At 48.9% G+C, this 25,929-nt stretch overlaps 1 protein-coding gene across 8 annotated transcripts in view; it reads left to right on the top strand.

Annotated features, from left to right (window-relative positions):
- LOC138471946 (uncharacterized) overlaps window positions 1–25,929 on the top strand; it is an 835,353-nt gene that overhangs the window by 703,219 nt on the left and 106,205 nt on the right. For all 8 annotated transcript variants that reach the window (XM_069609830.1, XM_069609827.1, XM_069609832.1 and 5 more), the window contains 2 exons: window positions 4,275–4,508; window positions 8,427–8,639. In XM_069609830.1, coding sequence (XP_069465931.1) covers window positions 4,275–4,508; window positions 8,427–8,639 — 447 coding nt within the window. The remainder of the gene's footprint in view (window positions 1–4,274; window positions 4,509–8,426; window positions 8,640–25,929) is intronic.

Below are 25,929 nucleotides of genomic sequence, written 5' to 3'. Positions count from 1 at the left end.
TGCAAGTAAGCCACTTTATCTAAAATTTTTAGAAGAAAGGGCACAGTCGTGATGGGCCTGAAGTTAGTCGGAATGGCGGGGTCAAGGGTTTGCTTCTTTAGTAGTGGCAGTACCCAGGACTCTTTTAGGTTGATCGGTACTGAACCTGAGGTAAAGGAAGAGTTGATTAGTTTGGTTATAAATGGCGACAGTTCTCTCACAGCATCCTTGATGAGTTGTGCTGGGCATTGGTCGCCTTTGCAGTTGGACGGTTTGAGTCCCAGGATGACCTTTTCTACCTCTATGGTCGATACCTTAGAGAAGCAGAATCGGGCTCCCAACTTGGGCTGTGGCGGTGGCGCTGAGCTCTGAGGGATGTGTGGTGTTAGTGATGCCTTCTTGATGGCAATTTCGGTTTGTAGGTTTGCTACTTTGTTTGTTAAAGCAAGTTGTATGCTAGAGCACCATTTTTTATCCTTGGTGCAGTTTTCTTGGGGTACAACAGGTGTTTCCAATTCTTTCAGAATGCTGAACAGTTCTTTGACACTAGATTTTGAGTTGGATATTCTAGTATTGTAGGTTTCTTGTTTGGCTAATAATATTTCTTTCTTGTATTGGGAGGAGGCTTTGGAGAGGTTGAGTTTATTTTTGACTGATGGGGAAAGTCTCCAAATAGTTTCAAGTTTTCTTTTGGCCAGCCTAAGATTTTTTAGGTGGGGCCTGAACCAAGAATTGAGGTGTTTTTTAGGTTTGCTATTTCTTAGTTTGAGCGGGGCTATGTGATCCAGGGCTGAGGACATGGCTGCATTATAATGTTCGACTAACAGATTAGGGTCCATGCAGTCCGGTAGTGAGTTTAATTTAGGTATTATAACGGGCATCAGATTTTCTACTGTCATTAGTTTTTTATTTCTTGTTGGCAGAGGTGGGGCAAGTGAGGACGGGGCAGTGACCCGATGGGTTGTCACTGAGAATAATAGCAAGTGGTGGTCAGTCCAGATCTGCGGTACAGAATCCGTAATATTTACTTCGCAATTATGTTCTGCTATCCAATCAAGGATGCGACCTTTGTTGTGGGTGGGTAGTTCAACTTTTTGGGAGAATCCCAGCTCTTTCAAGGTCAGAGCAATCACTGACGATTGGGTGTCCATATTGTCATTATAGCCTAGATTAAAATCTCCTAGCACTATTGTTTGGGATGTATTTTTTAGGTTATTGGACAGGGATGTTGAGATGTCCTCAGAGAAGGTTCCGATAGGACCTGGTGGTCTGTAGATGAGGATGATGTTTAGGGTTTGGGAGTTGGCGATGGCTATTTTGACCGTCAGGAATTCACAGGATTGCATATTGGTAGTAGTGATGATCCTCATGTCCAGGCTAGTTTTAGCTATGATTGCTAGACCTCCACTCGGGAGGTAAGTATGTCCGCACGTAGGATTGTATAGTTGTCTGGGACTGCTAGTGATAAGGCTGGGCCAGCCGCATCATGTAGCCAGGATTCTGAGATGGCCAAAAAGTCTAGGTTGTCTGTGGCAATGATATCTGAGATCTCTGTGGCCTGTGCGACTAGCGACCTGGCGTTTATAAGTGCACCTTTGAGATATGGTTTGTGGTCAGCTAAGTTAGGGCTGGTGGTGTTATGACTACCTTTAGTTGTCTGTTTGGAGTTATTTATTTTGGGTCTGTTGGGCTTAGGCTGTTTCCTAGTAGGTTCCGCAATACCCTTCAAGGGTAACTGTATTTTATTTTGGGATTTTGATAGTCCAGCCTTCTTGGCTGGTAGCTCATGCAGTTTCGACAGGCGAGCACGTAGTCTAAGGTTTCTGTCTACAGTGTTGCATGGCCTTTGTAGAGTGGTGCTATCTGGATAATGGGTCATTTTAAGTTCAGTATTGGGTTGTTGTGTGTTGAGCATGATATGGCAGGTGCAATGGGTGGAATAGGACGTGGTGCGAAGACTCAGAGTGTTAACTTTGGTGCTTATTTTAGGTGGTTGTATTCCTAATGTGATGAGGAGGGCAATATACAATGATAGCCAGGGTGACCTGTAGGCAAGACCCAGGGAGTACATGCTAAGTGACTGGATAATAATCCGATAGGAGTAGTTTCGATGGCAATTGAGGTGGCTAAGACTAGGCAGGCTAGATGCAACTATCAGGCTAGGTACAGTTTCAGTAGCAATTTGAAAAGGCCAAGAACAGGCAGGCTAGATACAGCTGTCATGCTAGGTACAGTGCCAAGGCACAAGGGCACAATGCAAGTCAAGTGTGGTCTATTACCGACCATGGGGCACAGTACAGGGCAAGTGAGGTCGATTAGCGACCATGGGGCACAATGCAGATCAAATGTGGTCAATTAGCGACCATGGGGCACAGTACAGAGCAGGTGTGGTCTATTAGCGACCATGGGGCACAATAGGGCACAGTACAGGGCAAGTGTGGTCTATTAGCGACCAAGGGGCACAATGCAGATCTAATGTGGTCTGTTAGCGACCATAGGGCACAGTACAGAGCAGGTGTGGTCTATTAGCGTCCATAGGGTACAATGTAAGTCAAATATGGCGAACCATAGGACACAATGCAAGTCAAATGTGGTCTATTACCGACCATAAGGCACAGTACAGATCAAGTGTGGTCTATTAGCGACCATGGGGCACAATGCAGATCAAATGTGGTCTGTTAGCGGCCATAGGGCACAGTACAGAGCAGGTGTGGTCTATTAGCGACCATAGGGTACAATGTAAGTCAAATATGGCGACCATAGGGCACAATGCAAGTCAAATGTGGTCTATTAGCGACCATAAGGCACAGTACAGATCAAGTGTGGTCTATTAGCGACCATGGGGCACAATGCAGATCAAATGTGGTCTGTTAGCGGCCATAGGGCACAGTACAGAGCAGGTGTGGTCTATTAGCGACCATAGGGTACAATGTAAGTCAAATATGGCGACCATAGGGCACAATGCAAGTCAAATGTGGTCTATTTGCGACCATAAGGCACAGTACAGATCAAGTGTGGTCTATTAGCGACCATGGGGCACAATGCAGATCAAATGTGGTCTGTTAGCGACCATAGGGCACAATACAGAGCAAGTGTGGTCTATTAGCGACCATGGGGCACAATAGGGCACAGTACAGGGCAAGTGTGGTCTATTAGCGACCATGGGGCACAATGCAGATCAAATGTGGTCTATTAGCGACCATAGGGCACAGTACAGAGCAGGTGTGGTCTATTAGCGACCATAGGGTACAATGTAAGTCAAATATGGCGACCATAGGGCACAAAGCGAGTTAAATGTGGTCTATTAGCGACCTTAGGGCACAGTACTGATCAAGTGTAGTCTATTAGTGACCATAGGGCACAATGTAGAAGTTGAGATACATGTACTGTTTCTACATGTGGCAATGGTAAACAGGCTGGATAACGTATGCTAGAGAGGGCCCATATGGGTGCCCAAGCGCTCTAGGAAAGAGAAAAAAAAAACAGGCAAGTGGCTGGAATCTGGAGTACAACTAGGGGAGACATATGGCCTACCTTGCGTCTGGCAGGGCTCGTAGCCAACGCTCCTGAAACCTGCTGCTCCTGCAATGGGTTGCGGGATCTCCTAATCCTCCGGCCTTCAGTTGTGATGTTGGCATAGAGATCATACTGCAGGTATGAGCACAGGCAGAGTAGCGCGCTCCAGCGTGCTAACGGGGTAAACAGGGGCCTTAGTATGGGCCTTTGTTGTGAGGCCGGCGTTTCCGCCTGCCGGCGGAAGAGGATTGGTATACAGGAGCTTTGAATGCTCAACAGCTGATCCACGTGGTCAGAGCCTCGCTCTGGTGCCGCGATGTGCCCGCCATTGCTCAGTCAGGCGGAAGAATCTGCCAAGGTCAGGCGATTCTCTGGATGCGGGGCGCTTCAAGGGGAAATCACGGCGTGCGGCTGAAAAAGGTGTGCTCAAGGGGCATACCTATCTGGTATAGGAGGACCTCACCTTTGAGGATTTCAGAGTGGCAGGGCAATCCGGTGCACGGCTGAACCGTGTGTAGTTGGAACCGCTCCTGGGCTCAAGAGGCTGGGGCTCCTGCCCTCCTCCGTGGTGTGCTGCTTCTGCTGCGATGAGGGAGTGAGGTCCAGGTTTCCGTAAGCAATTCATTAAACATTTTATATCTAGCGTTTGGATACATTAGTCATGTAGCATTGCTGTTATCATTATCCTGCAAATGTGGAATACAGGTGTTCTGTGGTTTATCTCCTGTATGTTATGCATAATGTGCCATCTTTTTCTCAACCCTTATTACGTCCTGCAGGTCACTTTACCCAGGTAGTATGGAAAGACACCAAGGAGTTTGGCATTGCCAAAGCTGTGGATGGCAAAGGCATGGTCATTGCTGTTGCCCAGTACAGCCCAGCAGGTAACATAACCAACCCTGGTTACTTCCAGAGAAACGTACTACCCCGGGGATCCACTGCGGTGAATGAGGAAGATGCCATACAGGTGTCCTACCCAGTTTGCCCGAGAGAAGTAATACCACCAGTCGCAGGTAACATACAACAGGCAATTTAGGCATACTGTTTTGTTTCACCTTTTTAATGCAGTTTTCAATGTTTACAACCACATATCTCCACCATAAGGTGCTCTATTGATGCAATGTATTGTACAAGCATCTTCCAGTATAAAACCCTTAATACCTCCCCTAAAGGTGCATTGTTGTCGGGCGAGGAAATATTAGGATATAGTTGCCATGAGCTCTACAGGCTCTCTATGATCTGTCCATTGAACCCTACCAGTGTTGGGTCAACATGGGCTTGCCAACAATGCAATTTAAGGAAATGAGTTTTGCTGTAATTACTATAGAGCCACTTCTCGTCCAGATAATTTTCAAGAGTTACATTTCCATTAAAGTTGAATCAGAGTGTGCTCTGCCTTTACTTTATCAACAAACGCTGTGCCAGCATGCAAAGACATGAGCCGCGTTGCCACACTGAAGCCTGTATGGCAATTCTGAATAAGGATGTTTTAGGGTCTGCAATTCATTCAAGGATTTTGGTCTCAAGATCAACAGATTTTCTGTTGACCCTGCTAGATAGATGCTTTTTTTGGCATTTCATCTCTGGCACTTGAATCTTTGAAGACCATCCGCACAGTACCAGTACCCACTATGAATTGAGACCCACTTCTTTATTCAGGTTTTTCATGTAGTTCTTTTCATTTCCGTACTCCAAATACATCTAAGTTGATTATATTTGCAAATGTGCTCATATTCACCCTTCTACAGTGCTCAACATGTGGAGTAGGAAGAGGGATTGCTGACTGTTTTGCAGTGTACAACATCCAGAGTTGACCACCAAGAATGCCCCCCGCCCTCAACTTTTAGTGGAAACCTTTTGAGGCATCAGTCCCATCAGAGCACATTGCAATGGGTGTACATCTGAAAAACAGGGTGTCCTGGTGCCAGGCTTAAACTGTCAGAACAGTATAATGTGGGCCAGTTTCATGATTTGGTGAAGTAAGCAGCTGATCATGTTGACCAATATTTCTGTCCAGTCCTATATATAGAATTATCCATTGTTTTGTGTGCATTGGAGCCCGGGCCGAAATACCTCAATACACAGAGACCCAGCACCTCTTAAAATTCTCTGAGCCTCTCCTGATGTGGGAGCACATGCACAGCGTGCACTTTCTCACAGGTGACCTGCTATTTTGGGACTTTGGACAGCAATGAAAAAGATGCTCTTGCCATTCCCCTTGCATATGTTTGTGTCAGGAGCATGCTTCCGAAGTGCTGGGTGCAAGTCATCTTGGGTAATTCCTATGTTCACACAATGCTTTTATTTTATGCAAAGCAGCCAAGTCTCCTCTTTGGGACTATTTGTCTCTTTCCTCTTTCTCAAAGGGGTATTTTGAAATAGTACAATAAGAACGTGACAGACTGTCCGCCTGGGAATTAAAACTATATCACAAAATATATTTATCTAGTTATTCTAGGTTTTCATAATGTGCCTTTTGAAGTACAACAGTGCAATTTATTTATGACTACAATGTTTACTGGAAGTGATCTTTAGAAAGGAGCATGCTAACATTTCAAAAGATACAGTTTACAATGTTAGTACAATTAAATATACATATTTTTAAATTTCTGCTTTGCTGAGAATGCACACCATTTTTTTTCTCAAAATATCCTTCCTTAATGCAGAGGTTCCCGTTCAGATTGCAATCCATGTTCCGTTTCTTCTTTGATCGTCAATGCAAAGTTGCTACGGTTGTTACTCTTGTTCAGGGGAGAATTGCCTAGCATTTTGTTGTTGGACTGCCCAAGTTGGTGGGACCAGACTGATATGCAAATGGATATTTCTCCTCTGAAAAGTACAGTGAGCTAAAACATGGTGGTAGACCCTCCTGAGTGGGCACCTTCCCTTAGAACAGGTTATTTGTCTGTGTTCGTTCTCGTTAGAGTGGCTCTCAGCCATTTTTCATGTATTTTTAGGAACTTAGGGTTTTACCCTAAGTTACCCAGGGCAATCCAGACGTGGACCACTTGCTCAGTGTGCTTAGGGCAGGCACAGCTTCAGCTCACTGATGAGGCCCAACTAGGCCGAAACACGTGTCTGGGGTTGCTGTTGGTACTCTTGTTCAGAGGAGAATTGCCTAGCATTTTGATGCTGGACTGCCCAAGTGGGTGGGACCAGGCTGATATGGATATTTCTCCTCTGTGAAAAATAAAGTGAACTAAAACATTGTTGTAGACCTTCCTGAGTGGGCACCTTCCCTTAGAACAGGTTATTTGTCTGTGTTCGTTCTCAGTAGAGGGGCTCCCAGACCTTTTTTATGAACCAGTTTTCATAATGCCTGTGAGAATCATGGCAACCAAAAATAAAGCTCATTTGTTAGCAGTCTTTGTGGAGACGGCTGAGCTCTCATCTGCCCTTGTAGGTTCATGTCATAAATGCGAATTTACAGATTACTTCATAATAAAATGCAAACAAGTAGTCTAACTTACTGAGCAGTTGCATGCAGCTGTGACTGACCTTGTGCCACTGGAGCCGCTTGTCTCATCCATGCTCTTTTACAAGCTGAGAAGAATTAGCAGGTAGGTGTCCTGCTCAAGCCGTAAGCAGCCATTGCACTGTGCTTATACAGCCCTGTTGACACTTGTAAGCCCTGAGGCCACTGTCAATGGATGCTAGTGCCCCACATTTCCTCCATTGTTCAGGACAGGATCTCATAAAGCATTGTTATAGCATTGACTATCCCCGCACATGGCATCATTGGGCCATTTGACCCTGTGGTGAGGCTCTGACTGGTAGTAGCTTTGATAGTGTTTAGTTTAGTTTAGTTGTAAAGTGCACCAAGCCCTTAGGCATCTTGGCGCTGTGCTTACATGTTCAAATTACATACAGGCATGGAATACAATAGTGTGATACAAGAAAAGTAACATATATACATCAGACAGAGGAGATTATCATACATATATACGTGGCAGGTCATGGTTAAGCGACTGGAATGAGGTCTTGCTCATGAAGCCAAGCCTTGACATTCTTCCGGAATAAGAGGTAAGAGGGTTCCTCTCTTAGAGATAAAGGCTGGGCATTCCATTTCTTTGCAGCGAGGACTGGGAAACTCCACCTTCTCTTTGTTGTTTGAAGCGTGGATATTGATGCAATGCGTCTGGGCTGTTCTAGTAGGACGGGATGTAGTGTGGCGGATGATGGTGTTGGACAAGTAGCTGGGTGCCTGGTTGGATAGGCATTTGCGAGTGAGTGCAATTATTTGCTTAATGTTAAGCCAATTTAATGTGTGCCTGATTTCCGATATGTCTTGTTTCTTTGAGATATTCAAGGCCGCTCTAATGGCATTGTTTTACATGACTTTCATTTTATTCATGTTTTGTTGTGAAGTACCGAGATAAAGAGTATTACAGTAGTCGAGCTTAGAGAGGACTAAGGCTCTTGATATTGTAATGCCGTTGGGCATTGTCATGAAGGGTCGGCAGGCAGTAAAAACCTTACATGTGTGAGCAATGGATGAGGCCATGGCGTTATTTAGTCTGGTTAAGGTTAACTGAGTCAATATAGATTCCCAACTTTTTCACAACATTAGAAACTTTGATTATATTACCGTCAATGTTAAAGGCGGTGAAGGAATCATCCACAGAGGTTGTGTTCCATCATTTCTTCACTGGTTTTTCTAGCCACATATGCCTTACTTTGCTCTCCCACCTTCCACTACCCCATGTCTTTACTTCTGTGTCAAAGTCAATATACAACATGCAATTGTATATTGTTCTGTGGCTAGTGAACACATTACAGAACTGTTTAGTTGGCATGCTAGGACTATCTTGAAATAGTTGTACCCATTTGCTCATAGCTAATTGTCCCATGTTGTTTTTTTAATCATTTCTTTGATTCTACAAGTCAAACATATGGAAGTGGTATTTAAATGCATGTTTCTTCTTTTATAGGCTATGATGATTTTGTGCCAAATTTCTTAAAAGCTACCAATGCCTACCGACTGCGCCACGGAGCAAAGCCTCTGAAGCTCAGCAACAGCATCAGCCAAGAGGCCCAGAACTGGGCTGAGCACCTGCTTGCCCTGAAGACCCTGAAACACAGTGACACTGCCTATGGCGAGAATGTTTGGGCTAAAACAGGGGGGCCCTCAACCACCCTCACAGGTATACTATCTGAATGGATGAACCAAGTTGAGACTGAGATTGCCTTCAGGGTGACCAATGAGTCTTCTGAAAATCCCAGAGTGTAGCCTTAACCTGAGGAAATCAATGTGTATTTCTTTTATATAGTGTAGCATGTTATAGAGTAGCACTTTCAGCAAGCTTCTAGCCAAAGGTGGGGAGATCATAGAAAGCAAAGGCAGCATTTGGGATAAGAGGAGGGTGTGGGATTAAGCAAGGGTATGAGAATACACTAGTTAAACTGCTACATGAGAGAGGTGAACAGTGTGATTAGCATTTCAAGTAGAATTGACCGGTGCTGAGCTGATTCTCGTAGAAAGCAAGCTTGATGAGGAGCAGGGCTTGCAAAATCTACTAGCCCACTCACATAGGTCAGGGGATTTTATGAAGGGTGAGTACCATTTGCATGGTAATCAACCTTGCTAGCTATTATGGGGATTTCCGAAACTTGTATTTGACATTTACTGCAAACAGGCTTTGTTTGCAGTAAATACCAAAGACACGTTTCATTGTGCATGGCTGGCCATTGGATGCAGCATTGCACCAAATATGAAGTGTGCTTCTCCAGCATGGGGTCTGGCATGGATTCACATGCTCATGAATATTCCCCGTCGTCAGGCTGGGAATCCTCGGTAAAGAAAAAATCAATATCAGTTTCGTTTCTGATCTGTCTTTCTTAGTAGTAACCAATCACTGATCTCTGGGTCATACTGCCCCCAGCCAATGACTGCCCTCTCCCTAAGCCCCGCCTCTGGCAGCCATCCTCAGATTTGTACCGCACGCTCAAGTGTTGGGAGTCCTTGTGCTTTAGCTCTCGAGTTCTTGCTGCGTTTTCGCGCTTTTTCAGATTTTCTCATTTTTTCGGTTTAATCGAGCCTCAAGCTCCACCGTTTCTACTTCCGATAACGGGGACCCGTTTCGGAATTCTTCTACGCCCCTCAAGGGTGAAGTTTTCATCGAGCTTACGCTTCTTGGAGGATTCCGGAAGATCTGCGGCCTACCTCAACGGACATGGCCCAGGACAAGGGAAGCTCGACGCCCGCATCCAAGCTGTTCAGGTGCTTCCCTGGATGCGGATTACAAAACGTTTTCAAAGAGGACGAGCATTTGCGATGTCTCTACTGCCTTCATGAGGACAAGACACACGTGGAGAAGGACTGTGTGTTCTGCAAGAACCTTTAGGAACGGACCAAACAAGATCATTGTTCCCGGCTCGCCGCCTGGCTGGAGAAGGGCACAGCAAGTGAGAAGGCGAAGAAAAAGTCTGAGCAGGCTTCTAAGTCCTGTGAGGGTGTCCTGGCAACGGGGGCCCAACAGAAGGCCAAGCACCGCGAGTCCGCGGGCACCGGGAGGCCCGAAAGGTCGGGCTCTTCGGCTGCCAGGCAGGGCGCGACTTCCCCGGCACGTTCAACCACTAGCCAGCGCTCTTGTTCAGGGAAGAGGAAGTCCGAGAACACGGGTAAGCTGTGGAGCGGCCCCAGTCGATCTCGAAGGGGGAGCGAGGCGCTGACCCTCCCTCCAAGGCGAAGGCCCAGGACGCACCTAAGGTGGTGAGGGCTTTGATCCAGCCGGCAAAGGCCTCTATCGAAGTGGTCGCTGCGACCCTGGCAAAGCCGGTTGAGACTACGCCAGTGGAAACGGCCTCTGGGCCCAGAGTATCCCTGCCACCGCAGAGGGAATCCTCTTTCCAGCCCATCGTTAAGACCCCCGTGAAGTCCCTGGCTGAAAAAGAGGGGGGGGGCGGTGGCCATTACAGACTCAGAATCAGCATCTGAGGAGGATCTGGTGGAAACCGAGAAGGGCCTCAACGAGAGGTTGATAGGCCTCAACGAGAGGTTCGAGAAGGTTTGATCCCAGGGGACGGTCCCCGCTGATGTGATCGACGATGGCGACGAAGAGGGCCCAGTGGAGCGGCCATCCCATCCGTCGCAGCCATTACCTGAGCCCCAGGATAGCTCGGCGGCCATTTTGTTGGCGATCCAATCCTTATGTACCGAGATAAGGACCAGATTACCACGGACCATCGACGGAGGATCCAGAACCAGGCCCGTCGGGAAACCCTCCGAACAAGCGGAGGAGAGTCCACCCCTCTCTGCCCTTCATGCCCGCGAGGCCTGTGGACCCCTCATCCCCCTCACCGGACCCTAGAGAAGATACGGCGACGGATACAGCGATGGGGACGGACGACGACGACGATGGCGGCGATGACACTACGGACATCCCGTCATCACCCCCCCTCGGGCTTCTCCAGCCGACAAAATTGGCTCCTTTCACGCCATGATAACCAGGGCATCCGAGCTCTTCCAGCTCTGGCCTGAAGAACAAAAAAAGGAAGGGTTTCTTTACCAATGACGAGAGACCAAGAGGAAGACGGTCCTCGCGGTGCCTTTGCTCGACGACATCTGGGACGAGGGGCTTACTATCCTCAAGAACCCTTCCACGACACCTGCCAAGAGGGACAGGCACGAGAAGAAGTACCGAGTCCCTGATGCCGCCCCTTGTGCCTCAGGGCCCAGCCCATGCCGGACTCTGTCGTCTCGGCAGCGGCCAAGAAGAAAGCAGCCGGTGCGGCGGCTTCAACTTCCACTTCCCCGCCGGGCAGCAAGGACAAGAAGTTGGACTCCATGGGACGAGTCATCTCGTCGGCGGCGGCGACGATTAAGGCGGCCAATGCCTTAGCGATAGTGGCCTGCTACGACAGGGAGCTCTGGTTCAAGATAGCTCCCCTGCTAGACTTCCTACCTGACGACAAGAGGGCGGCCCTACAAATTCTGCAGGAAGGCGAGATGGCGTTGGATCACGGCACAACGATGGCAACGGACATTGCCGATACCGGATTTCGCCAACTGGGCAACAGAGTTTGCCTCCGATGACGAGGATGGCTCAAGGCGACGAACTTTCGCCAGGACGTCCAGACCAGAGTGTTGGATATGCCGTTCGACGGCAACAACCTTTTTGGTAAGGCGGTGGACGATTCGCTCCAGGCCATCAAGACCGACTCGGAGATGGCCCGGGCCCTAGGGGTATTTAAACAACGATGGCCCTTTCGGAGCTCCGGGGGCAGACAGGGTGCCTCCAAGGGATCCAGTGGTGGCTCTTCCACATACCGCCAGGTGGCCCGCTCCTCGTCCCAGGAGGCCTACAGAGGTCGCGGCAAGCAAGGGGGTTCCTGCCGTCGTCCCCAAGGCGGCAAGGCCTCCTCCAAGCAAGACTGACCCGGCCGTACCGTCGGGCCCCCACCGAAGCACCCCGGTGGGAGGCCGGCTGACGAAGTTAGTCAGCGTGTGGGAGTCCATCTCCACCGACCGTTGGGTGCTGGACACCCTGGCCAACGGGCAACCGCTGGAATTCCAAAAGAAGTGCCCTCGCATTCCTCCCATGGCCAGGAAGGAGAATCACGTCCCTCAACTGCTGTTGGAGGTAAGGGCGATGCTCAAAGGGGCCATCGAGCTCGTCCCCAGGAAGCTCCAGGGCTCCGGAGTGTACTCAAGGTACTTCCTCGTCAGAAAGAAGACAGGCGGTTGGCGCCCCATCATGGACCTGCGTCGGTTAAACAAATACATCAAGGTGCAGAAATTTAGGATGGTCACCCTCCAGCACGTGCTGGGACAGCTGGAGGAGGGCGACTTCCTATCGTCGTTGGACCTAGAGGATGCTTACTTCCACATCCCCATTCTAAAAGGACACAGAAAGTGTCTCAGGTTCGTGGTTCAGGGATGCCACTACCAATTCAGAGCCCTACCGTTCAGATTAAAGTCGGCACCCAGGGTATTCACCAAGTGCCTGGCACCAGTGGCGGTGCAGGCTGCGCCTGCAGGGGATCCACGTATACCCCTACCTGGATGACTGGCTAATCCGGGCAAGGACAAGAGAACTTGCCGTCGAACACACAGCGAGGACCATCCGGCTGCTCACGGAACTGGGGTTCGCCATCAACTACCCCAAATCCCACCTGGTTCCGTCGCAGGTAGCACTGTTTCTGGGAGCAAAGCTCGATACAGTGGGGCAACTGGCCTCCCCGTCAGAGGAGAGGACGAAGACCATTCTGGGCAAGGTGCGGCGCCTGCTAGCCACAGACGTGGCCAGGGTGAGGTCCATCAAGTCCCTCCTCGGGATGATGTCCTCATGCATCTATCTTGTACCCCTTTGCAGACTTCGGATGCGTCCGCTACAGGAGTTCCTCGACGCCCGCTGGTTTCAGGCGACGGGCTGCTTCGAAGACAGGATCCCTCTCGACGAGGAGTTCCGTCGGGCGATCCTATGGTGGGGTACCCGTGCTCACCTCACTACAGGCACGGACTTTCAAGCCCTGGCATTTCCGGAGACGGTGACGACGGACGCCTCTCTGGAGGGTTGGGGGGCCCACACCAGAGATCTCCACGCAAGAGGCCTTTGGCTCCCGGAGGAGAGGTCTCTCCACATCAACATTCTGGAGCTCCGAGCAGTGTTCTGGGCGCTCAAGTCGTTCCTTCCGTCCCTCAAGGACAAAGTGGTGAGGATCTTCACCGACAACACCACCACGATGTTCTACATACGGAAGCAGGGGGGCACCAGATCCCCAGCCCTATCCCAGGAGGCCCAGGATCTGTGGCACTGGGCCGTCGCCCAGGGGATGTTTCTGGTTCCCTTCCACTTGGCAGGAATAAAAAACACCATCGCCGACTCACTCAGCAGGGAGCTGCGGTCGTGCCACGAGTGGGAACTACGTCAGGACCAGGTGGATCGGCTCTTTCGACGATGGGGCAAACCCTGTATCGACCTTTTCGCGACGGCGACGAACTCAGAGGTTCGCCAGCAGGTTCCTGCAGCCGAGGAGCATGGGCGATGCTTTCTCGTTCCCCTGGGATGGCATATTTCTTTACGCGTTCCCTCCGTTGCCGTTGCTGCTCCGCCTCATCAACCAGCTCAAGAAGTCCAGGTGCAGAATGATCCTCATTGCACCGGCGTGGCCGAGGCAGATCTGGTTCCCGGACCTTCTGGACTTGTCAACGTCCCCACCAGTCAAGCTGCCGGCGGATGCGGATCTTCACTCCAGGGAAGGAGGCGACATTCTCCATCACGGCCCACAGTCGCTGAACTTGCAGGCCTGGCTCCTGCAGCACTAGAGTTTGGAGGGTACGATATCCCGGCTGACTGTAGAGAGGCTCTTGCAAAAGCCAGGGCGTCCTCAACTCTCAAGTGTTATGGTCATAAGTGGAAGAGGTTCTCTGTCTGGTGCCGTGCACAGAAGATTAACTCTCTGCGGATTACGGCTCCTTAAGTACTGCCGTACCTACTGTTGCTGGCCAAAGCTGGACTGGCTCACGCCTCCATCAAAATACATCTGGCTGCCATCTCCCGATATACCAGGACTACAGGACGGGCGTCCTTGTGGTCTCATCCCCTGGTGAAGGAATTTATGAAGGAACTATTCCGAATGTTCCCGCCGGTGAAGGCTCCTGCCCCGGCGTGGGAGCTTAATGTGGTGCTGACCAGGCTCATGGGGGCCCCATTCGAGCCTATGCATTCAGCGCCTTTGAAGTTCCTGTGATGGAAGACAGCGTTCCTCGTGGCCATCACCTCCTCACGACGAGTGGGAGAAATCCAGGCCCTATCTTGCAAGCCTCCATACTTGACTTTTCATGACACGAGGGTGGTGCTGAGGACGCATCCCTCCTTCATGCCCAAGGTGTCGTCGGACTTCCACCTCAACGACCCCTTGGTGTTACCAGTTTTCTTCCCGTCGCCTTCCATGCCGGCCGAGAGGACTTTGCACTCGCTGGATGTAGCTAGAGCGCTGAAGTTCTACGTGGACCGCATGAAGAGTTTTCGGAAGACGTCACAACTGTTTGTGGTCTGTGAATCAAGGGAAGGCTCTCTCGAAGACTTCCATTTCCAGATGGCTCTCCGGCTGCATCATGCACTGTCACCGGTTGGCAAACCGACCGCTGCCCGGCCGTCCGAGAGCCCATTCGACCAGAGCGATCGCTGCTACTACGGCGTTCCTGTCTGGTGTGCCCCTGCTGGACATCTGCAGGGCTGCTACGTGGAGGTCGACGCACACCTTCACAAGATTCTACTGCGTCGATCAGGACTCCAGGGAGGAGTCCAGGGTCGGCCAAGCAGTGCTGCGCAACCTGTTCGCCTAAGGTGTGCCTGGTGAGGAGGTAAGAATTGCTTAATGTTGAGTTTAGCATGTAATGCTTAATGGTGAGCCTTTGCCACCTCCCGTGGTTGTGCATGTGTATACTGCTATGTATTCTTTTATTCATGAGCATGTGAATCCATGCCAGACCCCATGCTGGAGAAGGAACAAGTTACTTACCTGTAACTGTTGTTCTCCAGCATGGGTCTGGCATGGATTTACATGCGAACCCTCCCGCCTACCCCTCTGCGGCTCTTTACTTGGTCATACTGCCACTTTGCATGCTACCAAATCTGAGGATGGCTGCCAGAGGTGGGGCTTAGGGAGAGGGCAGTCATTGGCTGGGGGCAGTATGACCCAGAGATCAGTGATTGGTTACTACTAAGAAAGACAGATCAGAAACGAAACTGATACTGATTTTTTCTTTACCGAGGATTCCCAGCCTGACGACGGGGAATATTCATGAGCATGTGAATCCATGCCAGACCCATGCTGGAGAACAACAGTTACAGGTAAGTAACTTGTTCCTTATGGTGACATGCTCTATACTATCACCATGGCTCTTTAATATCTATCTCGCGCCTCTCACCTGATCTCTTCCTTCTCTCCTCATTTCCAGTGTTATGCCGATGACACACAGCTTTCCTTCAAACCTCCGTCTAGCTAGGTTACAGGTCATTTGGTCGAAAAAAAAAACGTCGACCGGACAAATGGTTGACGCAATTTGGTCGAAAGACAAATGGTCGAATTTTTGTATTTTTTATTTTGACTTTTCTTTGGGGGGGGGTCCTCCCAACCCCCTTTTTTTGCTAAAAAACCCTTTTTTTCCTAAACGAAAACCTGAAAAATATATATAAAAATAAAAAATTCGACCATTTGTCTTTCGACCAAATTGCGTCGACCATTTGTCTGTCGACCAATTGTCTGTCGACCAAATGACTGGACAGCGTCTAGCTATCCCTCTTCCTGCTCTCTCATCCATGACTGTCTGTCCCCCATTCAGGCATGGTGTGCAGCGAATGATCTCTGTCTCAGTGCCAGTAAGACAGAGATCCTCCTCACGGGGACACCTGTGCCCTCTTTTCCTCCTATCCTCTGGCACTCTCTTTGGGCCCTCTACCCCACCCACTTGTGAGGCCAAAAACCTCAGGGTCATCTTCGACTCTGCTCTCTCCTTCACCCCTGACATCATGGACCTTCCAAAGAAGTCCCACTTCCAGCTCCACCTCCTCAGAGGCATTTTTCCTTTTCTCACCTTGCCCCAGAAACTCAATGTCTCCAGAGCTCTGGTCCTCTCCAGGCTGGACTTCTGCAACAGCCTATTTCTCAATCTCCATCCTTCTTCCCTTCACCCCCTCCCGCTAATCCAGAATAGGGCTGCAAGACTTATCCTTGGCCTCAAGCCCAGGGGCCGTATCTCTCCAGCCCTAAAATCTCTCCATTGGATCCTGGTGGCTCCAAGGATCAAATTCAAGACCCTCTGCATCACCCACAAGGCTTTCTGAGGTGAGGACCACACTAGCTCCAACGTTCCCTCCCTAAATACTCCCCTACTAGAGCCCTACACTCCTCTAATTCCAATCCTCTGTCAAACGCTTCTGGTGCCTCCCCCTGGAAGAGCCTCCCTGCCCCTCTCAGACTTTAGCTGGACCTCCTTTAGTTCCAGAAACTGCTCAAAACTCTGCTCTTCTCTACCTCTTTCCATTCACTGCTAATCACCCCAATGCCGCTGATCCTCCTGAATCTCACAGGCTCCCAGGCCCTTCCTCCCAGTCAATACCAGCACCCCTCACCCCACTGCACTGTCCTGCGGGTCCCTGCCTGGTGGCTCCACATACCACCCTTGAGTCGCCTGTACTAGCACTTAGCCTGAGGTTCTCCTCCTTGGCTCCCCTAACCACTTCCCTCACGGACCCTCCTCTAGCACTTGTCCACTCCTCTGCTCCTCCTTCCATCCCCTTCCCCTGCACTTCTCTCCAATGCACTTGCAGAGCCGAATGCCACAAGGCCTAGTAGGACCAAGGGAAATGTACCAAAATGTCGACCATGTAACTGCAACTTAGTTACGTCAGCTTTGGTACATTTACTTTTGAGGACTCCCATTACTGCATACAAGCAGAGCGGGGTTGCGTGGGTGTCCCCTGCTTACCATTCTGGTAAGCAGGGGAAAAGGAAGTTAAAAAAAAACAAATGAGGACCCTGCAGCGTCAGCTCTGACCCACGTAAGTGGGAGGAACTGCCGCTGCAGGGATAGCAGGGAGTCGGCACACATAGAAGTGTGCCGCCATAAAGGTAAGTGGGGGGGGCGGGTAGGGGAATGCGGTCTGCTTAGATCACATGCTGTGCATACGCCGACATCTCGTGGAAGCTGCGGAGTATTAGTTTGTTTTTCGAAACTCGAAAATGGGCGTCGACACAGGGCGTGCCAATAATACTATCCCTAGTGTGACATCCACTGTACCCATGATCCCTCACGCATGTAGGACCCTCAGATTGTTTTTTTCTGCCATACTTGTCAGAAGCATTGTTGCGGAGTCCCTGGCTTTCAGCCATTTTGCTAAAAATCAATATTTAATTCCCTGTTCTTTCACTCCTACGTCGAGATCCGAAGATCGACGCCAGTCCGAAGAACATACAACCGTCGAGACTGCACGACGGACTTTGGGCCTCGGAAGGCCTCTGGCCTCGGCCCTGCAAGTAGGCAGAGTGGGGGGTGGAAACATACTCACACTCATTATTTCCTACATACACTTGCCCGCTGCCATAAGGTTACATATGGAGAGTACTCCATTTAAAGTTTGCCCCAAGTGCAACCGCAAGTACCCTTTGGTTGACAAACACGCCACCTGTAATCTCTGTTTGCCTAAGGACCACCCCGAGGCTAACTGCAGAGCGTGTAGCCTGTTTAAGGCGAAAACACTAAAGGACCGCTCCACTAAACATTGTGCCCTTCACGCCAGGCAGCTCGAGGCCATGGAAGCGGTGGGTGCCTTCAGTGATGGCAGCGACAACGCACTTTTGGAGGCGAAGGCACAAGGGCGTCGAAAGACACCCAAGCGCTAGTCCCCGACCTCGGAGGATTGTCCGGCGGGGCAGTTATGGGGACCACACCCGGCGACACGAGCGCTACCCAAACTACTACACCTAAGCACACTAAGGCCAGCCGAGACTCGACACGCGTGTTGAGCTCTCAGAAAAAAGAGGCAGATAGAGAGCGGTCCACAGAATCCGTGTCCTCTGGCCATTCCAGGTCAAGATCGCCGCACGACACACGGCAACTGTCCACAGTTGCCCAAAGTGCCTCGCTTCCCAAAGTCACAGAGGTATATTTGTCAGATGACGAATCTGACCTCCACCCCCAAGTTGCACGCTTAGAGTCGGCTCCGGCAGCCTGTTCGGCGTCTGCCCCCAAAAGTTGACGTGCACACTCGAAAGATTCAGAGAGTACCCTACATACCCCCGAATCTCGACGCCAGACGTCGAAAGGTTCAGATAAGGTTACAACATCAGGAAAACACTCTTCTACTCAAGGGGAAGGGGATAAACAGCAGAAGAAGTCATCACACTCTACTTCTGCACCCCAGGTACACAAGGACAAACACAAGTCTTCAGAGAAGGATAAATACAAGACCCCTGTCCCTATCTCTAAACCCAAACTTATCCCTCCCACTACTCACGATATGGGAATAGAAGAGGAACCTCAACAGGAGGTTGTCATCCCCAGCTCCAGAGAATGGAGCAGTGAGGACATAGACAGGGTAATGAGGAGAATGTCTTCCCTGGCTGATTTCTACTCAATAAACCCAGAACATTTCCTCAGTTATCAAAGTTCCCCTGACAATGCTAAACCTTCAGGATCCAGGGACCCTCAGCCTCCTAATAAGAGACCTTGGTTTCAGACTCCAACTCAGGGCCTGATTTCGGACCCTTACTACATCCAACCTTACCAACAGTATGGTGAGGACCCAGATATAGAAATAATGAACGACCAAGCAGGGGTCGATTATTATGCAGACGTCGAGGGCCAAGATGGGGAGGAGGAAGACGAGGCAGAGGTGTACAATATAGACTCTCCTGTTCGCAATGAACCACAGGTTACTGACTCTCCAGTAGATAACCAGCCCCTTCTAAATGAGGTCTTAGTTGCAGAGCACTTCCACATAGACACTAAGGGGCGCAAGAAGAGAGGGACTTTGCAGAGGAGATCATAGGAGACAAGAAACCCATTGCCCAAACCATTCCAATTCTGAAGTCCATTCAACGCAGAATTGATCCTTACCTCCTCACCCCTAATCTCACCAGGGCTGTAAACCCCAGAATTGAAAAGATGTTCAGGTCTGCCCAGTCAGACCCACTTTACATAAGGGGTCAACTTAAGCCCGACTCGCTGGTAGTCACCAACACCAGGAAAAGGGCGGGCACACCTTTATCAGCATCTGAGGCTCCCCTAGACAAGGAGAGCAAGAGAATTTATGGGTTAGGAAGGAAAGTGGCCTCCACTTCCGCTTACCAAGCAAGAATCGCCAATACCACCACTCTGCTGGCAAGCTAAAATTGTTACCAGTGGGAGCAGGTAGCTACTCTCATTGACTCCGCACTGGAACCACTAAAGGGCCAGTTAGCCCAGATCGCGTCGGAGGGTAGAGCCGTGTCTGGATGCATTCTAAAGACTACCTTTGATGCCGCAGATAATGCAGGCCGGCTCATAGCAGAGAGCACCGTCTTTAAGAGGCACGCTTGGCTTAGACAGTCCGGGTTTAAACCCGAGACCCAGGCAACCCTTATCGACATGCTGGTGCAACCGAATGTCTTGTTTGACAAAGCAGTAGAGGACACACACAAAACTGCCAGAGACGAGTACAATACCCTTAAGTCCCTGGGACAATTGACTAATAAGCCCACGAACCAAAGAGGGAATAGTAATTTTCGTCGCTCACGTGGCCAGAATTCCCAGAGGGGCTCCAATTACGCACAGGGACAGGGTACATTGTGGGGTGGCAACCAACAGACTACCCAAAGTTACGGCAGAGGTAATAAGAGGGGTAGAGGTAGAGGCAGCCCAGCCAGAGGCAGTACATCTCGCAGAAAACAGTGACGTTCCACTCAGGGTCTCTTCCCATGCATCTCCAGTAGGGGGGGCGCATTTCCAACTTCACCCGGGCATGTGAAGGGATCACATCGGACAGACAGGATACTGCATCAAACTGCTGGAACGACCCCGCAACCACCCTTCAAGACAAAAGATACATTCCCTGGACCACCAAAAGATCCTCCTCGAGGAAATCGTCAATCTTCTTGTAAAGGACGCATAGAACTCATCCCGGGCAACCAGGTAAACAAGGGTATTTATTCAACTTACTTCCTTGTGCCAAAAAAAGATTTGACAATGCGCCCAGTATTAGACCTACACCCTGCAAACAAGTATGTCAAGCCCCAAAAATTTCGCATGACTACTCTACAAGAAGTAACCCCCCCTCCTAAAAAAGGGAGATTACATGGCAACATTGGACATGAAAGATGCCTATTTTCATATTTCCATGTTCCCAGCGCACAGAAGATTATTGCGCTTCAAGGTGGACAGTCAGCACTACCAGTTCAAGGTGCTGCCCTTCGGTATAGCCTCGGCTCCAAGGGTATTCACCAAGGTACTGGCGGTGGCGGCAGCACACCTACGCAGGGAGGCAATCCCAGTGTACTTGTACCTGGACGACTGGCTCATCACGGGGGAAACCCCAGTAATTTGCAGCTCCAACATTCAAAGAACGATCAACCTCCTCTTCAAATTGGGTTTCTCTATCAACGAGAAGAAATCAAGCCTGGTGCCAAGCACCTCCAAACAGTTCCTAGTAGCTGTCCTAAACACACAAGAGGGATTGGCCTTTCCATCAGAGGAAAGAATTCGGAATATACTACTGCAAGTTCCTCAATATCAGCCTGGTCGTCAGATAAGGCTGCTCAAAGTGATGCATTTGCCAGGCATGATGGCGACATGTATTTACCTGGTTCACCACGCACGCCTGCGCATGTGTCCCATGCAGGAAGGGTTGGCGAAACAATGGTCTCAGGCAAGTGGTCAGTGGGACGATCTAGTGGTCGTTTCGCCAACACTGGTACAAAGTCTCCACTGGTGGACGAGGGAGAACCTGTCAAAGGGGAAACCCTTTTTCGATCCGGAGATACAGGCCGTAGTCACTACAGACGCGTCCCTATCGGGGTGGGGAGCACACCTCCTTCACCACATAGCTCATGGTCTCTGGTCTCACACAGTGGCCAAGAATCACATAAATCTGCTAGAGCTTCTGGCAGTCTACAGAGCGCTTCGAGCATTCGAACCTGTTAGTGCAGATCTTAACAGACAGCACGACAGCCATGGTTTACATAAACAAACAGGGAGGGAATTGCCCAGAAAATTTGGACATGGGCACTCAGACGGAACCTTTACCTGTCATCTCAACATGTTCCAGGGGATCTCAATTCACTGGCAGACGCTCTGAGCAGAAAGAACTCGAATGGTGTCTACTCAGAGAAGTCATCGAAGACCTCTTCTCACAGTGGGGTTTCCCCACTATAGACCTATTCGCCACAAGCGAAAACGGACAATGCCCAGGATTCACATCCAGGGTCCCCCAGCCAGACTCCAAGGGGAATGCCCTGTGGATGAACTGATCAGGGATGTTTGCCTACGCTTTTCCACCAACGCCTCTCATAAGGAAGGTGGTCAACAAGATGCACAGAGAATCAGTGATGCTCATCCTAGTTGCTCCCATGTGGGCGAGACAACCGTGGTTCCCACACCTGCGCAGACTAGCAGTGTGCGAACCCATCAAACTCTTGTGCTGGCTCAACCTACTATCCCATCACCAAGGTCAAACAGTGCATCCTTAACCCAGCTCACTTGGCAGCATGGCTCCTGAAGTCATAGAGTTTGGACATCTCAACCTGCCACAGAGATGCAGAGAATCTAGGAAACCAGACACTGTTCCTTTGATAAAAGGAAAAGATTCGTTAACTGGTGCCAGAATAGACCAATCAACCCAGTTGATTGCACTCCTACCAATATTGTCACCTACATGCTCCACCTGCTGGACGCACGGTTGGTATTTAATTCACTCAAGGTACACCTGGCGGCGCTGTCAGCCTACACCACTTCCCATAACAAGGTGTTGTGTTGGAAAGTACCAGTGGTTCAAGCCTTCATGGAAGGGGTAAAGAGACTCCACCCTCCAATTTCTAACCCACCACCTGGATGGGACCTTAATGTGCTGCTTGCTAAACTCATGGGCCCACCCTTTGAACCCATTCATAAGGCTAGTCTCACACCCCTGACCTATAAAACTGCCTTCTTAGTAGCCATTACATCCATAAGAAGGGTCAGTGAAATTCAGGCTCTGTCAGTGCAGGATCCTTTCTTTACTGTTCATAAGGATAAACTGGTTCTACGTACAAACCCTAGGTTCTCACCTAAGTTAATTTCTAAATTCCACGTTAACCAGTTCATTGAGTTTCCGGCCTTCTTCCAAGAACCCAAAAGCTCTGCTGAGGTGAAACTACACACACTAGATGTGCAAAGAGCGGTCCTCTTCTACTTGGACAAGACCAGACCGCTGAGAAAGACAGACCAACTGTTTGTCTCCGTAGCTACAGGCAGAGAGGGAAATTGTGTCTCTAGAGGTGCCATCTCTAAATGGATAGTAAACTGTATCCAGCTGTGCTACTCCCTTTCTGATAAAACTCTGCATTTTATGCCAAGAACCGCTCTACAAGAGGCACTGGCGCTACTCTGGCTTTCATTGCAAATGTACCCCTGGACACCATTTGCTACTTGGAGCTCTATTCACACTTTTACTCATCACTACTGCATTGACACTCATTCCAAGACAGATACTCAAGTGAGACAACCGGTTCTAAGACATCTGTTCGTTCATGACCCTTCTCACATCCCACCACCTTCTTCTAACACTGCTCGCTAATCTATGCACAGCATGTGATCTAAGCAGATTCCACAAGCCTCAGAAGGGATACATTACTCACCGTAATCGTATTTCTGATGCTTGTATCTGCTTAGATTCACATGCGCCCGCCCTTCCTCCCCTCTGAGAGAAGGCGCATGGATGCTTGTAGTCTTATCTATCTATCTGCTTGGATAATCTGTACTCGCGCTACTCCTCATGCTACCTCACGTCAGAAAAAATACAATCTGAGGGTCCTACACACGTGAGGGTTCATGGGTACAGATACTAGGGATAGTATTACTGGCACGCCCTGTGTCGACACCCATTTTCGAGTTTCGAAAAACAAACTGTAATACTCTGCAGCGTCCAATAGATGTCGGCCTATGTACAGCATGTGAATCTAAGCAGATACAAGCATCAGAAATACGATTACGGTGAGTAATGTATTATATAGCAAAGGATAGACTGCAGAGGATGCAGTGGCATTCAGGCTTGGAATGTGGAAAATATAACAAATTGAAACTCAATCCCCTTGTCGATTGCAGGAAATAGTCCTTTATTAATATATCTTCATGGACATGATGGCAGAAGAAAAAAACACAAACGTGTTTCACTCTAAACGGGCTTCATATCAACTGAAAGTTTCTTAAAGGGACATTATGGTAAATTGCCCTAATAAAAACCTATGAAATTCAATGAAACAACTTTGTTAAAGGAACGTTATGGTTACAAGTAAAACCGAAAAACCTCAGAAATTCACCAGTTACGGTAAGCTAAACAACCATAACTCATGCCACCACCTTGCACTGCTAAGACTAACACCCAGGACACGTCACAAATATCATTGATGACATCAGTGATGACATCACATGTCTGGCCCACTTGTTTTTGTTCACTGACCTATCTAGGCCAGGTGGTTTTGTACACTGACAATCATACTATCTAAATTCAAAAGGTGCTATATATATATAGACATTAAGTTTCTCGTATGTTCTTTAAGTACTTTCCTTAGGGTTTGGTCTCAGCTCATGGTGCACATGCCTGGGGAAATAAGCAGGCCTTAAACACACAATTTATTTGTATACATGAAGATACACTTTAATGTTGTTAGCATTTTCTGGGATGCTGTTCTCTGGTCCCAAATCTGACTTCCGCAGCAGCAGACAATTAGTCCTCCAGACCCCTTAGACTGGTCCTTCCAGCGATCTTTGGATTACAACTACTGAAATGACCAGGCCAGGCGGAAAGGGGAAGTGGATAAAATAATAAAAGAGAAGCTCTCTTCCGGAAAGCCTCCTCTTCAGAACCTTGCTTCTCAGGATACCTGTAATCAAATGCATCTTTTGGTTACTTATGCAAACTCATTGTTATCTCCCATAAATATTTCTAGGTCACTTGGTTACCCGTCTACCTCCACACCAAACTTGGAGGTAACTGTCAGCCAATTGAATAACTAAGCATTTGCTTGTCTCTGAAAGAGAGTTCTGCTGTAACCCTTACACTTCCTTTCTTTATCACTGCCTACCTCTTTGAGAACTTTTCATTCCAATGTTGTTTAACAAGAATACTTGAGTTGCTTCTTGTCCTTTATTGCACTCCTTGGAATGTCTGCCAAATTCTCTTTCCAAAGTCTTTCATATTCTTCACTTCAATGTTTACTAACCCATTTTAAAACAACTTTAAGAACTGTTAACTTAAACTATTAGCACACCTTGACTGCTTCTTCACTACTGACTGTCTTCACTGGATAGATTTATCGAACCTTTGTTCTTGGCTTTCACTTACTAATCACTTTTTGCGTAAAAAAAGCCCTTCCTCCACTTCAAATGAGCTGCCCTGATGACTTGCGCTTCTCCTGCTAACAAAACATTCACCTCACCTTAGAAAAAATATCCGCTGATGCCAGCTCTCCGGCGCCACTTTTGTTGCCTTCACCCAAACTAGCTGTGCAGCTTACACTGACAGGAATACACGATAGTCTTTTACTGTTGAAGATGCTGACACTGTGTCGCATCACCAGGTGCTTTACTCTAAAGTGGCCTGATCAGATCAGAGAACGTGCATATCAACACTGAATGCCTAAACAACGGTACAATGCTGCAAGTACCGCTATGCGCACGTCGCTGACAATTTGCAGAAGGCTACTTTTAACTTTTGCCTTTTACAGTTTTACATTAAAACATTAACATATGGAATAAAGTCTCTAGCTCAGTTTCTTTTCTTCTGAGAATAATTTCTTCGAGAGATACAGTTAAGAACTTGGCTTTTGAACTTTTAAAACTTCAGTTTTTCTCCAGTCACTTCTCTGTTCTCTCTTTACTGGATCTCCAAGCCTTGAGTTCTCTGGTTCAAGGTTTCTTACTTCTTGCCACTACAGTTAATCTCATATTTTCACTGGGCCCTCATGTAGCTGTGACTTCTCTTTAACTTTACTGGAATGAAAGGTGGTTTAGAATCTTTAGAGGATTCCAAACTACCAAAGAGGATTCCTTTCAGCCAATCAAAGTCCCACAACTGACCCACCATTTTGGATTGTGACTACTCTGGTTCCCTAAAAGGAAAAGTTCAGGAAGAAATATTCTTGCCCCAGGGTTCCTTAAATTAATAATAAACTAAGAGTTCTCTGACTTCTTGCACAAAGTGCTATTCTGCTTAACCCAGCAACTCCTTGTGTGTCAAATGCTAAGAGGGAACCTGACAGTACTGGCATGATCTCTGCTTCCAAAAGGTCAGGGTTTTCCCAACTCCCTTGGAAGCAGATCCATAACCCAGGTTCCGAGTGCCAACCAGTCCCAATTGGGACCTTTTGGACCCAGTCCTGGCGCCAGTGGCACCAGGCTCATAAATATGCTCAGTCCCAGCGCTGGAAGCGCCGGGCTCATAATGCTTGGGTGGACTTACCTGCAGCAGACCATGCTGCTTACTTGCCTGCCAGTTGAGTCTCTGATCCTCTTCTGTTTGGAACTACTTTTCCTGTTGGGTGGGGCAGGAGCCACTCCCTAGATTCAGAACACTGGCACTCTTCTGGAAAGCAGGAACTCTTTTCTTACCTAGGCGTGGCTGTGGAAGGAGACACCTAAGCACTACAGGAGGCTATTTAAACCACACCCGATGGATGAATCTTGCTTTGCGTTATTCTGCATCCTCAGCAGCAGAACGCTCATCGTGTCTTCTGCATCTGATCCTGGGCCTAAGG

This window comes from Ambystoma mexicanum, chromosome 8, assembly GCF_040938575.1.
Source record: "Ambystoma mexicanum isolate Mex_15411 chromosome 8, UKY_AmexF1_1, whole genome shotgun sequence".
In the NCBI taxonomy this organism is placed as follows: Eukaryota; Metazoa; Chordata; class Amphibia; order Caudata; family Ambystomatidae; genus Ambystoma; species Ambystoma mexicanum.
This window is presented reverse-complemented; position numbering and strand designations above follow the sequence as displayed.